This window comes from Leucoraja erinacea, chromosome 31, assembly GCF_028641065.1.
Source record: "Leucoraja erinacea ecotype New England chromosome 31, Leri_hhj_1, whole genome shotgun sequence".
Taxonomy (NCBI): Eukaryota; Metazoa; Chordata; class Chondrichthyes; order Rajiformes; family Rajidae; genus Leucoraja; species Leucoraja erinaceus.
In genome coordinates this window covers 10,197,954-10,210,972 of record NC_073407.1, presented here as the reverse complement: position 1 = coordinate 10,210,972, position 13,019 = coordinate 10,197,954, and the positions used below count along the sequence as shown (strand labels likewise).

At 44.9% G+C, this 13,019-nt stretch overlaps 2 protein-coding genes across 4 annotated transcripts in view; one reads left to right on the top strand and one right to left on the bottom strand.

Moving 5' to 3' along the window:
• The window catches only part of lhx6a (LIM homeobox 6a), a 57,069-nt gene extending 53,956 nt beyond the window's left edge, over nt 1–3,113 (top strand). For all 3 annotated transcript variants that reach the window (XM_055659892.1, XM_055659893.1, XM_055659894.1), the window contains one exon: nt 411–3,113. In XM_055659892.1, coding sequence (XP_055515867.1) covers nt 411–490 — 80 coding nt within the window. In that variant the 3' untranslated portion in view covers nt 491–3,113. The remainder of the gene's footprint in view (nt 1–410) is intronic.
• Nucleotides 1–13,019, bottom strand: part of mrrf (mitochondrial ribosome recycling factor) — a 197,392-nt gene that overhangs the window by 131,944 nt on the left and 52,429 nt on the right. The gene's annotated exons all lie outside the window — the stretch shown is intronic.

Genomic DNA, 13,019 nt, shown 5'->3' with positions numbered 1-13,019 from the left:
TATGGGGAGAAGGCAGGAGAATGGGGCTAAGAGGGAAAGATAGACAAGCCACGATTGAATGGTGGAGTAGACTTGATGGGCCGAATGACCTAATTCTGCTCCTATCGCTGATGAACATATTCTATTCACAGTCGTATCGAAATCCACTAACTGTGAGGAATTTGTAAAGCTCCAAAAAGAATAAAAATAACTGCAGATGCTGGAAATGTGGAATAAAAACAGCGATTGTTGCAAATAACCAGGGGGACAGGCAGCATCTGTGGAGAGGGAACTGGAGTTAATGCATTATCAGAGCTCCGAGTAAGAATTCTGTCAATTCTGTCGCAAATTTGCTGTTATATTTGGACTTAATTATGAAGTTACTTACTGCTGTGTGGCAATGCATTGGAATGTCTTTGTTTTCTCCGCAGACCACCCGTTCTCTGTACTGACTGCTCAGTCAATCCCACACCAAGCTTTGGCTTTGCCGCAATTGCCGATTAGCCGGTGAATCCCTCGATGGCAAAATCCAGCTTTTGAAGAACAGAAGGCATTCATGGATCGTGTGATGGATCAAGCAGAAATTTAGTTTGTAAATCCCACCTGTGTACATTCTCGGTCATGTTGTTAAGCTCTACGCTGTTCACACGGTCTGGCCTGCAGATCGTATCGAATTCAATTCACTATCCAAGGAAATGCTGGAAATACTCGGCGAGGCAGGCAGCATCCGTGGAGAGAGCAGACGAGTTGACGTTCTCGGGTGTGGGCCACTCTCTCAGTCACGGTTTTCAGCAGCTGCACCGCTGTGTTCCTTGCAAAGGAACCTACTGACTATAGTCTGGAGCTGGACCTACTTGCTGCTTCTCGGGAGACTGGTGAAGAATCTTCTGCATTACGTGTCTGATAATTGTATTAGAGCTGGGTGAAGGAGATGGTTCATCAAATCATCCTTACTGATGCAACACACCCTTAAGCAGAAGTGGAAGAGACTTTGAGCTTAATTTCATTTCTTTGATTTGTTCCATTTCCCTTGCAGTCGACAATGCCAATATGAAGGAAAGGCCTGCCCGATGACTCACAACTTGCAAAGTTGCTCACAACTTGTCCCCTTTAACATCCTGTCCCATCTGGAGTTCTCTTCACCCATTCTTTGCGTTGCAGTCCGTTGACATCCAGCATGACGTAGCTTTCCCTCAGAGCCCGGCTCCACGTCGGAAGGCACGCATCGTAATTCTCTCTTTCTCTCTCACTTCACGTCTCGAGCTCTCGGTTCCAATAGAACCCACAAAGAGAAACCCTCTCCTCCGTTTCCCTGTTGCACCCACACACACCCACTGGCAACACCGCAAATTCACTCCTTGCCTGTGAAGGCTTCTCCATAGATCAGCGTTTGAGCCATGCCGAACCTTATACATTGTGTTGAGGGGACACTCGAGCAGTTTCATGAACTCCATTCAAATCAATGGATCTGTGCTCAAACGGGGATAAATAACATGACTTCCAGTAATATAAAATTGTAACAATTTCAATTTCATTGAGTCGATGCATTGGTGGTTATAACTTTTTAGTGAACAGCAAGCTTCATCACACGACACCTACTCTTTCTGATTGTAGCGAGTGACGTCCCGAGGTGTTGGCTGCGTTTTAAGGTCAGAGCAAGGAGGATCTCACTACAGTGGAAGAGACTGATTGGTGGTGCCTCACACAGCAGGTCGGAAGCTACCGGCTGTAATTTCTTCTGCAATGTTTTATTCATCTGGCACGAATTAGTGTCTGCACAGAGAACAAAGCCAAAATTAATTGCTTCCGTCTGTCGATTTCATGGTGAGAGGATGGCGGTGAGGGAGCTTCCCATGTGAGTCCAAGGGAAGGGTGAATGGGCAATGGGGCCAATGCTCTGGACACCCAGAGAGGGGACCCTAGAGAGAGTTGGAGGTCTGTACCACTTGTTAGCCAAGGCACCAGCCATTGTGATTCTGAGATAAATGGATCGCAGGCTCCTGGGTGTGTTTGTGCAGTGTGGTGGTCTCGCCAAGGGCTGTGGTGGGAACTGGATACTTCCCCCAAGGAGATGTAGTCCGAGGATGAGGGAGATCTGCAAAGAGGCTTGCTACAGGTTGCCCGTACAGGTGAAGGGAAAGCTAACGGTCTTGCACACATCTGTCCATAGTAACCTCATTATAAACAGTTGCTTGGGTAAGCCCCAATTCCTCATGACACCCTTCAACATTATGAGATGAGGTCTTCATAAGAAAGGTGATTTTCCTTTTCGATTCCGTTCTGATGTACCCTGAAACCACAGCACATGGGCACAGCTGGTATAGCTGCTACCTCACACCGCCAGAGACACGGGATCAACCCTGACCTCAGGTATTGTTGGTGTGGAGCTTGTACGTTCTCCCTGTGACAACATGCGTTGCCTCCGGGTGCTCTGGTTTCCTCCCAGATCCAAAAGACATGCAGGTTTGTAGGTTAATTGGCCTCTAGGAGTTGGGTGTAGTGAGTGGATGGGAAAAGTAGGATAAAATAGAACTAGTGTGAACGGGTGATCGATGGTCAGCATGCACTTGGTGGGCCGAAGGGCCTGTTTCCATGCTGTATCTTTCAATCCAATCCATCTACTATCTGCCAATGCTCCAGTTCCCTGCCTGATCCTCACATCCTTGGAGATCCAATGAGCCATCAACTGCTAAAAGCAAAATAAAAAAGCAAATTATCTGGATTAGAAAGATCTGAAGAAAATGTTGGACACATGTATCAGGTCGGGCAGCATTGGTGGAGGCAGGGACAGAATTGACACTTTGGGTCAATCACCTTCTATCGATGGAACAAACTTGTCCACAGTTCTCCCGTGCATTTCCAATCTTTGCTGCTTCAATGTCAATTTACTGGGTAGAAAAATTGAATAAGCACTGAGTAGCCACTGCATGGGTAGAAAGATTCTATAGACATGATGCCCAAAAGCAGAGGAATTTTTGTTAAATGCCCATCGCCCTATCCCTTTGTTCTGACCACAGGCAATTACCAGTTTCAGTGAGACCCCCCCCCCACCCTCCTTACTCTTCCGCATTGCAGGGTCCCAGCTCCAGATCACTTCCTTCCTCCAGACAAGGGTAATTCCTTCAGTCCCAGGTTGGGGGGGGGGGGGGGGGGGGGGGGGGAAAGAAAGAATGGGAGAGCTAAATGGGATTCATCTCGTCGGTAGGTGCCACAGTGGTGCAGCTGGTAGTGCTGCTGCCTCAGTGCTCCAACAACCCGGATTCCATCCCGACCTCTGGAGTTTGCACGTTGGTTTTCACCGGGTGCTCTCACGCACTAAAGACTTTGCAATTTGCCTCCTGGAATGCAAGTGAGGTGGAATGTGGGATGAATCAACGGGAAAGTGGGGTCAACACACAATGGGTTACCATACACTCGGTTGGATGAAGGGCCTCTTTCTTTACACTTTGGAGCTCTTGAAAGATATAGAGAAGAAACAGGCTATTCGGCCCACTGAGTCTGCGCTGACCATCGATCACCCCGTACACTGGCACTATCCTACACAGTAGGGACAATTTATAAGAGCTAATTGACCTACCAACCATGTCTTTCGAGCGTGGGAGGAAACCGGAGCACCCGGAGAAAAACCATGTGGTCATAGGAAGAAGGTCTAAACTCTGTACAGACAGCACCCGTAGTGAGGATTGATCCGGGGTCTCTGGCGCTGTAATGCCCCTGTCCCACTTAGAAAACCTGAACGGAAACCTCTGGAGACTTTGCGCCCCACCCAAGGTTTCCGTACGGTTCCCACAGGTTTTTGTCAGTCTCCCTACTTGCAACCTCCGGCAACCACCTGCAACCTCCGGAAACTGCACGGAAACCTTGCGTGGGGCGCAAAGCCTCCAGAGGTTTCCGTTCAGGTTTCCCCAAGTGGGACAGGGGCATAAGGCAGCAAGTCTACCGCTGTGCCTCTGTGCCACCCAAAAAATGTTTGCTCCACCCATCATATGGTGGGTTCTTCTCTATAAAGTTTGAGATGTTTTGTGCGAGGATGGGTCCTGACCCGAAACGTCACCTGCCCATGTCGTCCAGAGATGCCTGGCCCGCTGTTACCCCAGCATTCTGCACTCCACGACCATCAAGACTCTCATATTGCATTAATATCTGATAATGGCAACAAATGTTAATATTGTTTTGCAGCTGCAAGCATGAGGGATGGAGACCTGTAAACAGCACGAGAGAAATGGCCGGAGGCCACATCAGGATATTTGTGGCAATTTTTTTTACCCAATTTGTGGGAATATAAATCATTTACAAGGGGTTCTGGCTTCAGTTCACCTGAGTAATGAGTCCCATCAGGTTCTAAACGCAACCTGCTGTGCTAAAGCAGCCACAGCCTGCTGGATCCATCCAAGAACTTCAACGCAAACCCACAGAGGCAGGAACATTGTCCCCGAATTAACGATGCAAACTAAAGACCGTAGAAGTATATTTATATCTTCCCAAGGAGAAAGGGGGTTGTTCTAAGCAAGAAAGTGCTGGAGGAACTCAACGGGTCAGACAGAATCAGTGGAGGGAATGGACAGACGTTTCTCTCGTGGTCAACGCCCTGCAAAGCCCCGAATGAGTCACATTCAACCCGCTTGAAACTGATAACTTCACTGGAGAAGTGCAGAGGTGAATGACGAAGACATTGGCAGAAGTGGAATATTGTAGTTGTGAGGAAGGGTTGGGAGAGGCCGAGGTTGTTTTCTTCGGAACAGAGGAGGTCAATGGGAGACTTAATTGAGTTGAGATCGAGTTGATGGAAAGAATCTACTCTCCCCAGCAAAGGAGCAAGAAACCAAGGGATACGGATTTGAAGTAATTAGGACTAGAGCTAATGGGAAAACATTTTCACCATCAGGGTTGTGGGGGGTGCAGCTCAATGATGAACGCTTGGTAGAGGCAGAAACTCGTCATATTTAAGAAGTACCAGGGTGTGTACATAAAGAGCCCTCACCCGCAGTGTAGGGACCCAATACTTGAAGGTAGGATTAGACTAGGGACCTCATTACTACAACCAGCACAGATGTGATGTGCCAAATGACTTCCTCCTGTCCTGTAAATGTTTTATGATTCTGTAGCTCCCTCCCACGTCAGCAAGGCACTAATTAAAAAAATCTCATCCTTGTTTGCAAGTCCCTCCATGGGTCTATCACTGCAATCCCCTCCTATCCTGATTTGCCAAGATTTCCACGATCACTAAATTATGGCCATCACTAAATGCAATTACTCCATCACTGATGGCTGTGCCTAGTCCTAAGCTCCAGAGTTCCTTCTCTAACCATTTCACCCCTCCTTGAAGGTGGTTCTTGGAGCTCCCCTCTTTGACCAAGAGTTTGGTCACCTGAACTATTGTCTCCTGTGGCTCGTTGTCACATATGGTTTTGTACCTCTCTTATAAGGCGTCTTGGGAAGTTTTACCGTATATCAATTGACATTGGTGTTGTTGGCAAAATAATGTAACATGGATCTGTTGCACATATGTCGATAGTGTAGAAATGGAGCAGGAGGAAAGGACTTGTCTAATTCCATAAGTAACCTTTTTGGATTAGTGAGTAAACTGGAAAGAGATATGATGCAACAGGACGTATACTGGGCACAGCAGTAGAGCCCAACATACCAGTTTACATCACCCAGCACTATTGAGCTTTCCATCTCAGTCTCAGCAACACCCTCCTTTAGGGTGGCATGGTGGGGCAGCGGTAGAGCTGCTGCCTTACAGCACCAGAGACCAGGGTTTGATCCCGACTGCCGGTGCTGTCTGTATGGAGTTTTTTACGTTCTCCATGCGACCGCGTGGGTTTTCTCCGGGTGCTCCCACACTCCAAAGCCATACAGGTTTGGAAGTCAATTGGTTTTGGTAAAAATTGGAATTTGTCCCAAGTGTGTAGGAGTACGGGGTGATCGCTGGTCGGTTCGGACTCATTGGGCTGAAGGGCCTGTTTCCGCACGGTATCTCTAAAGTCTAAAGGATATCGTATGGGTGGCACAGTCCTGTTGGTCTTTATCATATTGTTTCATATTTCATTATTTAATAGGAAGACAACATTTGGCTCGTGCATTTCGGTCAGTTCTCAAAGCAATTGCACACTCCCCCCACCCCGCACCCTTACCCATACCGTTTGATTTTACCTCCACCCCACCCCAAACCCCTCTGTATCTGCAGATCAGCCAGATCATAGAACAGCACAGCAACTGGCCCTTCAGCCCATAATGTCTGTGCCGAACATGATCCCACAATAAACAAATTTCACATGCCTACACATGATCCATATTTCTCCATTTCTATACATCTATCTGAAAGCTTCAAATGCCATTATTGTTTCTTCCTCCACAGCCACTGCTGGCAGGGTATTGCAGACACCCACCACAAACTTGCTCTGCACATCTCCTTTAAAAGGCCCTGTCCCACTTTCCTGAGTTACTCACGAACACTCCCGAGCTTTCCCCTCGATTCGAACTCGGGGAATGTCGGGTAATGTTGGTAGCGAGTCCTTAGGAGTTCGCAGATGTTTTGTAGCGGCTCGTAATGCCAGTCGTAGGAACTTGGGGCATCAGGTAGGTCGGGACGTTTTTTCAACATGTTGAAAAATGTCCACGAGTTAAAAAAAATTGCCCCGAGTACCTACGAACGGCTATTACCGTAATTCTCCGAGTTTGAATCAAGGGGAAAACTCAGGAGAGTTCGTGAGTAACTCAGGAAAGTGGGACAGGGTCTAAACTTAACCCCCCCCTTACCTTAAAGCTCTGCTCTCTAGTCTTTGACATTACCACCCTGCAGAAAAAAAGTTCCGTATGTCTACACTATCCATGCCTCTCATAATTTTATACACTTCTGTCAAGTCTCCCCTCAACCTCTGGCGTTCCAGAGAAAACAATCCAGGAGATCGAGGTCTGTTTTTAGCTTTGGTCTTACGGTTACATCTGATGCACTTCAGGTCCTGGGGTCATCCTGTATTTTAACATAGTGGTGACTAAGAGGATGAGGGTGGCTGGCAGGGAGGAAATAACACGAGCTTAATATTAGCCGAGGCCTTTGTCAGCATTTCACATGTTTTACCTTAAAGGAAATCAGGCTTCATACATCTTCCCATTTACAACCCGAGAGGTTCAGAAGGAATTCCAGCAAAGAATGTATCAGCACTTAATGCAACATGAACCTTGTGACATTTAATGAATCATTGTACCTCATTTAGACAGGCCTTGGTGTTTGTCATACTACATCCAGTAAAAGCAGGAAGGTTTACAAGGTTTACAGCAGGAGCAAAGAAGCACAAAAAAAGTTTCAATAAAGAAGAACATTGAGATTGTTTACTTTTTCCAGGCATTTTTTGGGCATCCAGCTTTATAATCGACACAGAGGTTTCACTATAGCTCACAGACAATACAGAAGCATAGACATGTCCCGTCATATATGTTCTTGTACATAGATGTTTAAAGCGTTTTTAATCCAAATTTGTTTGTTTAGCATGTGATGATTTAACATGTCTTGGCTTTCAACAATTACCATTGCAATATGGATGCTACTTTTAAAATGTCAAGACACTGTTAATCAAGTATTTATTGTAAAATATAAACCTCTGTAAGCACTTTTAAAATTTTCAGTTTTTGTAACATTTAGACTTTTATTGTTGTGCGTTGTTAATGTATTATTTGTGAGATTAAACACAATAAAAAAAGTGTCGCCATTTGATGAATTCAACCTTGTTGGCTGTTTCTGCTTCAAAATGTATCCCTTCTCTTAAAAATCCATCTTTAGTTTAGTGATACAAAATCATGAGGGGAATTGATAGAGGAATCGGAGAATCAAGAACCAGAGCGCATGGGTTTAAGGTGAAAAGGGAAAGATTTAATAGGAACCCGAGGGACAACTTTGACACAGAGGGTGGTGGGTAAATGAAATGAGCTGCGAGAGGAGGCAGTTGAAGCATGTACGATCAGCATTTAAAAGATATTTAGACCGGTACACAGATGGGAAAGGATTAGAAGGACCGGCCAAATGCAGGCAGGTGGGGCATCTTGGTCAGTGTGGGTGAGTTGGGCCGACATACACTTGTCTACACACTGCTATACACTTCCTACACAATAGGGACAATTTTACAGAGGCCAACTAACCTACAAATCTGCACTACAAATTTTTGGAACCCGAGAGGAAGCTCATACGGTCATAGTGCTTGCAAAATTCACACAGTCAGTACCAGAGGTCATGATTGAATCCAGGACTCCAGCATTGAGACAGTGGCAATACCAGCTGTGCTATTGTGCAGCTCTGATAGTATTTCTCTGATAGAGGTTGCCTATGCAACACAAATTCTTCAAAGCTGTCTAAATTCAGCAATTGAGGCCTGGATTGGAAAATGTCAAATAACATTTATATAGTTACAAAAATAAGTATTTGGTGCCTTGATACTTTGCTGCTTTGATAGTTTTGTTCATTCTCACAATTTGGACCACATTCTTTTCTTGTATTCCCTTTCTGTTCTTGGTCTGCCTTCATCATCTTGTTATTGTGTTTAAGCACTGCGATTAATATTGTTCCTTCCCTTGCTTATCAATCATGGTTGGATTGATCACCCATTAGGCTGCAGCCCTGTATCAAGTTTGGATCGTTACAGTACAGGATGCATTTGACTGCAGCAGAGAGGGTGTAGAGGAGATTTACATGGATGTTGCCCTGGGCTGGAGCAGCACAGTTAAGATGAAAGCATATCTAGGCAGGAGTTACCCCAATGGACCAAGAAGCCAAAGCATGCTTGACTGAGAGTCAAGTCAAGAGATTCAAGAGTGTTTGATTATCATATTGTCAGCAGATCAGTACAGTTTACTTGTTGCAGCTTTACAGGCCCATAAACCCCAATACTCACAGATAATATGATAATCAAAAAAATAATAAATTAATAACCATAATAGTGCAACTAAAGACACAGCCTAAAGAAGTTCATAGCTGCTGAGGTTAGTGTTGTGATTTGTTCGAGAGCCTGATGGTTGGTGGGAAGGAGCTGTTCTTGAACCTGGCTGTAACGGTTTCAAGTCAAGTCAAGTCAAGTTTATTTGTCACATACACATACGAGATGTGCAGTGAAATGAAAGTGGCAATGCTCGCGGACTTTTGTGCAAAAGACAAACAACAAAACAACCAAACAAATTATAAACAATCATAACACACATATTCCTTTACATAATAAATAATAGAAGGAAAAACGTTCTGTAGAGTTAGTCCCTGGTGAGATAGGCGTTTACAGTCTGAATTGCCTCTGGGAAGAAACTCCTTCTCAACCTCTCCGTTCTCACCGCATGGCAACGGAGGCGTTTGCCTGACCGTAGCAGCTGGAACAGTCCGTTGCAGGGGTGGAAGGGGTCTCCCATGATTTTATTTGCTCTAGAGTTGCACCTCCTGTTGTATAGTTCCTGCAGGGGGGCGAGTGAAGTTCCCATAGTGCGTTCGGCCGAACGCACTACTCTCTGCAGAGCCTTCTTGTCCTTGGCAGAGCAATTCCCAAACCAGATGGTAATGTTCCCGGACAAGATGCTTTCTACCGCCGCTGCGTAGAAGCACTGGAGGATCCTCGGAGACATTCTGAATTTCCTCAATTGCCCGAGGTGGTAAAGGCGCTGCCTTGCCTTACTCACGAGTGCTGAGGCGTGTGATTTCCATGTCATATCCTCAGAGATGTGGACTCCCAGATATTTAAAACAGTTCACCCTATCCACAGGATCCCCATTTATCCTCAATGGAGTATACGTCCTCGGATTTATGACCTCCTGTACCTTCTTCTCAATGCAGGAGTGAAATGAGAGCGTGGCCAGGGTGGTGTGGGCCTTTGATGATATTGCCTGCCATTTTGAGGCAGCATCTCCCCATAGATCCATTCGATGGTGGGGAAATCAGTGGTGCAGTAGAAAATTATAAATGGGTTTCATTTGTTTAACTTGGTGGAAGTTATATAACAAGGATGGTGATTTGAAGGAATTGGGAAAAAGATTAGCTGGAAGTTGAGGGAAAATGTTGATGTTCAAACAATAGTAGGAGTCCTTAACTCACTGCATGAAAATGTGATGGAGGCAAAGACACTTGTTGCATTTAAAATATATCTGGATTAGTACTTGAAGACCTGTAAGTTTATGTACACGAGCTGGGCGTGGGATCAATTTAAAATTAATCTGGCTAGCAATTAAAACAATAGACCAAACAGGCTCTAGTATGGTACAACTATATGATTCATCACCAATTTAACTGCAACAGTAAAGCTCGGCATATTTACTAGTTGTGCACAGCATTCAGTGCCTTTTTGAAAATATTTCACAACCAGTGAGGTTTATTTATCAACAGCTGAGCTCAACCTACACAAGTCAATTCACTTCTCCAGCCTGGTCTTGGAAAATTAAAATCACAGTTTATAATTCTGGCTGCTGCTCCCTGTTAAATAGAACATCAACTCATATGATGGCAATCTCCAGTCATTCCCTTAAGTCAGATTAACCAAGAAAACAAACAGTAGCTAAAAGATACAAGAGGGACAAATAGGTTAAATGTGAGAGCAAGCAAGCAGTGAAACAGTAAAGGATACAAAGCTCTGGTAGGAGATGTCTACGCAGCTTCTGACAACAGAGATGTGGTTCTCTGGAGTGTTGGAGGTTGAGGTGGGACCTGCTATGGTGAGAGCCATAAATTTGCTAATCAAATCATCTTTTTCCGCTCGTCTTTGGGATATGGGAGGAAACCGGAGCACCTGGAGGAAGTCCACGTGGTCACAGAGAGAACATGCAAACTCCGCACAGACAGAACCCAAGGTCAGGATCAAACCAGGGGCTCTGCCGCCCAAATGATGTTTTATCTTCCTTATGACCCATTAGTATTTTCACAGTTCTTCTGTGCATTGTGTTCCAGACCATTTAATGCGTTTTATTTTTAATATTTCGTTATTACATTCTATGGCAATATAGAATATTTATTACCTTAGAAAATTAATCGAGACTGCTTAATAGAATTTTTCCTTTAAACTAAGTTTAGTGTAGAGATACAGCACGGAAACAGGCCCTTCGGTCCACCGAATCCGCACCGACCAGTGATCCCCACACACTAACGCTATCCCATACATACCAGGGACAATTTACACATACACCAAGCCAATTAACCTGCATACAGGTACCCGTATGTCTTTGGAGTGTGGGAGGAAATCGAAGATTTCGGAGAAAACCCACACGGGTCATGGGGAGAACGTACAAACTCTGCACAGACAGCACCCGTAGTCAGGATCGAACCTGGGTCTCTTGCGCCGGAAGGCAGCAGCTCTACCGCTGCGCCACTGTGCCGCCCTGCTTCTGAGTTCACCGAAGTGGAAACAGTCAATTTAAAAATAATTAGAGACTATTATACTATCATGTTAAAAGACCTTTGTAATAATTGACACATTGTCAATATGAGATGTACTATACATGGATTGAGGGCTCCGCATTAGAGAGTAGGCGTCATGGTACAGTATAAAAGATTCCAAGAGACAAAATAGCTGCAATATTGAATGGTGCATTATTTTTCATTGCCATTAAATCTTGCATTGTTATTATCATCGCAATATTAGCTAGAGTGCTTGCTCATAAAGCAACATTGATCATCATATCGATTGCTTTTTAAAAAAAATGTGAAATTAGGGTTGGTTAAATAAGTACATGTCACAATGGATAGTCCGTCTCGGAAATAATTTGTCTTTAACATTAGATCAGCTCATCCATCCTTCTAGCGCTTGTCATCTAGTCAAATTTATTTTATGTTTTAACAGCATCAGCACCACAACATTAAAACTGCATAAATGACAGAACAAGCACTTTATGCGCTTGAGATTTATGGCACTTCTCACACCAGCTCATTTTTCTCATTTAATCTTCACGATGTTGATGAGAGATACCTCTAGACTACCCAAGTTGAAAATACTGCGGTCGACTGGAGTGGAGATAACTGGATAACCCTTTTCAAACAAAGTTAGAGATTTCACTGAGCAAAATACTGCTGAAGGAATACAGGCGGTGAGGTAGGATCTTTGGACGGAAATGGACAGTCATTATTTTGGATCGGGACCCTTTCTCAAGAATGAAAGAGTGGAGAAGATAATGGGGAGGTGGAGTGGGGCAGCAGATGGCGTGAGATAAGCGAGGAGGGATGGATCGTGGATGGAGTCAGGTAGGAGAAGAGAAGGGTGGGGATAACACCACAGCTTGAGGTGCGATTGTTGGAGGTAACCAGGGGCTGTGGATGAGGGATTTTGATGGGAAAAGTAGAATATGGGGCCTAATAAGGAGGCGAGGTGGGCAGATGGGGGAGGTGGGGATCTGATGAGAGCAGTGGGCAGATAGAATGGGCGAAGAAGAAGCTGGGTGAGAGGGGGCAGAGTCTTATGGGAAAGAGTTTGGCTCAGAGTCAGGATGGATAACTGAAATTAGAGAAATCAATGTTCATGCCATTGGGTTGCAGACTACCCGGGCGGAGTACGAGGCGCTGTTACTTTAGTTTGTGTTTGGCCTCACCCTCGCAGTGGAGGAAGCCAAGGACAGACGGGTCTCGACCCGAAACGTCACTCATTCCTTCTCTCCAGAGATGCTGCTTGCCCCGCTGAGTTACTCCAGCATTTTGTGTCTATCTTCAGCAGCAATGGGAATTAAAATCGCTAGCAATCAAGAGGTCTAGGTGTTCAGGTGGAAATTGAACTGCTATTGAAGACGGGGAGATTGATATTCCACAGAATGTGCATGGATCCAGCATCCATTCAATGCCTTTCTTTCTGGAAGAGGTTGGTAATTTTTTGTTTCCAATGCCTTTTAAATTAACTTGCATGGGATATTTGAAGAATCATAAATACCACAAACATCTTTAATAAATATTCTGTCTGTTTTCTCATTAAATTGATATGCAACAAATCAATTGACACCCCCTTCAACATTGATTGAAGGAGTATAGAACATAGAACAGTACAGTACATCATAGAACTGGAACAGGCCCCACCATTCATGTCTATGCTGAACAG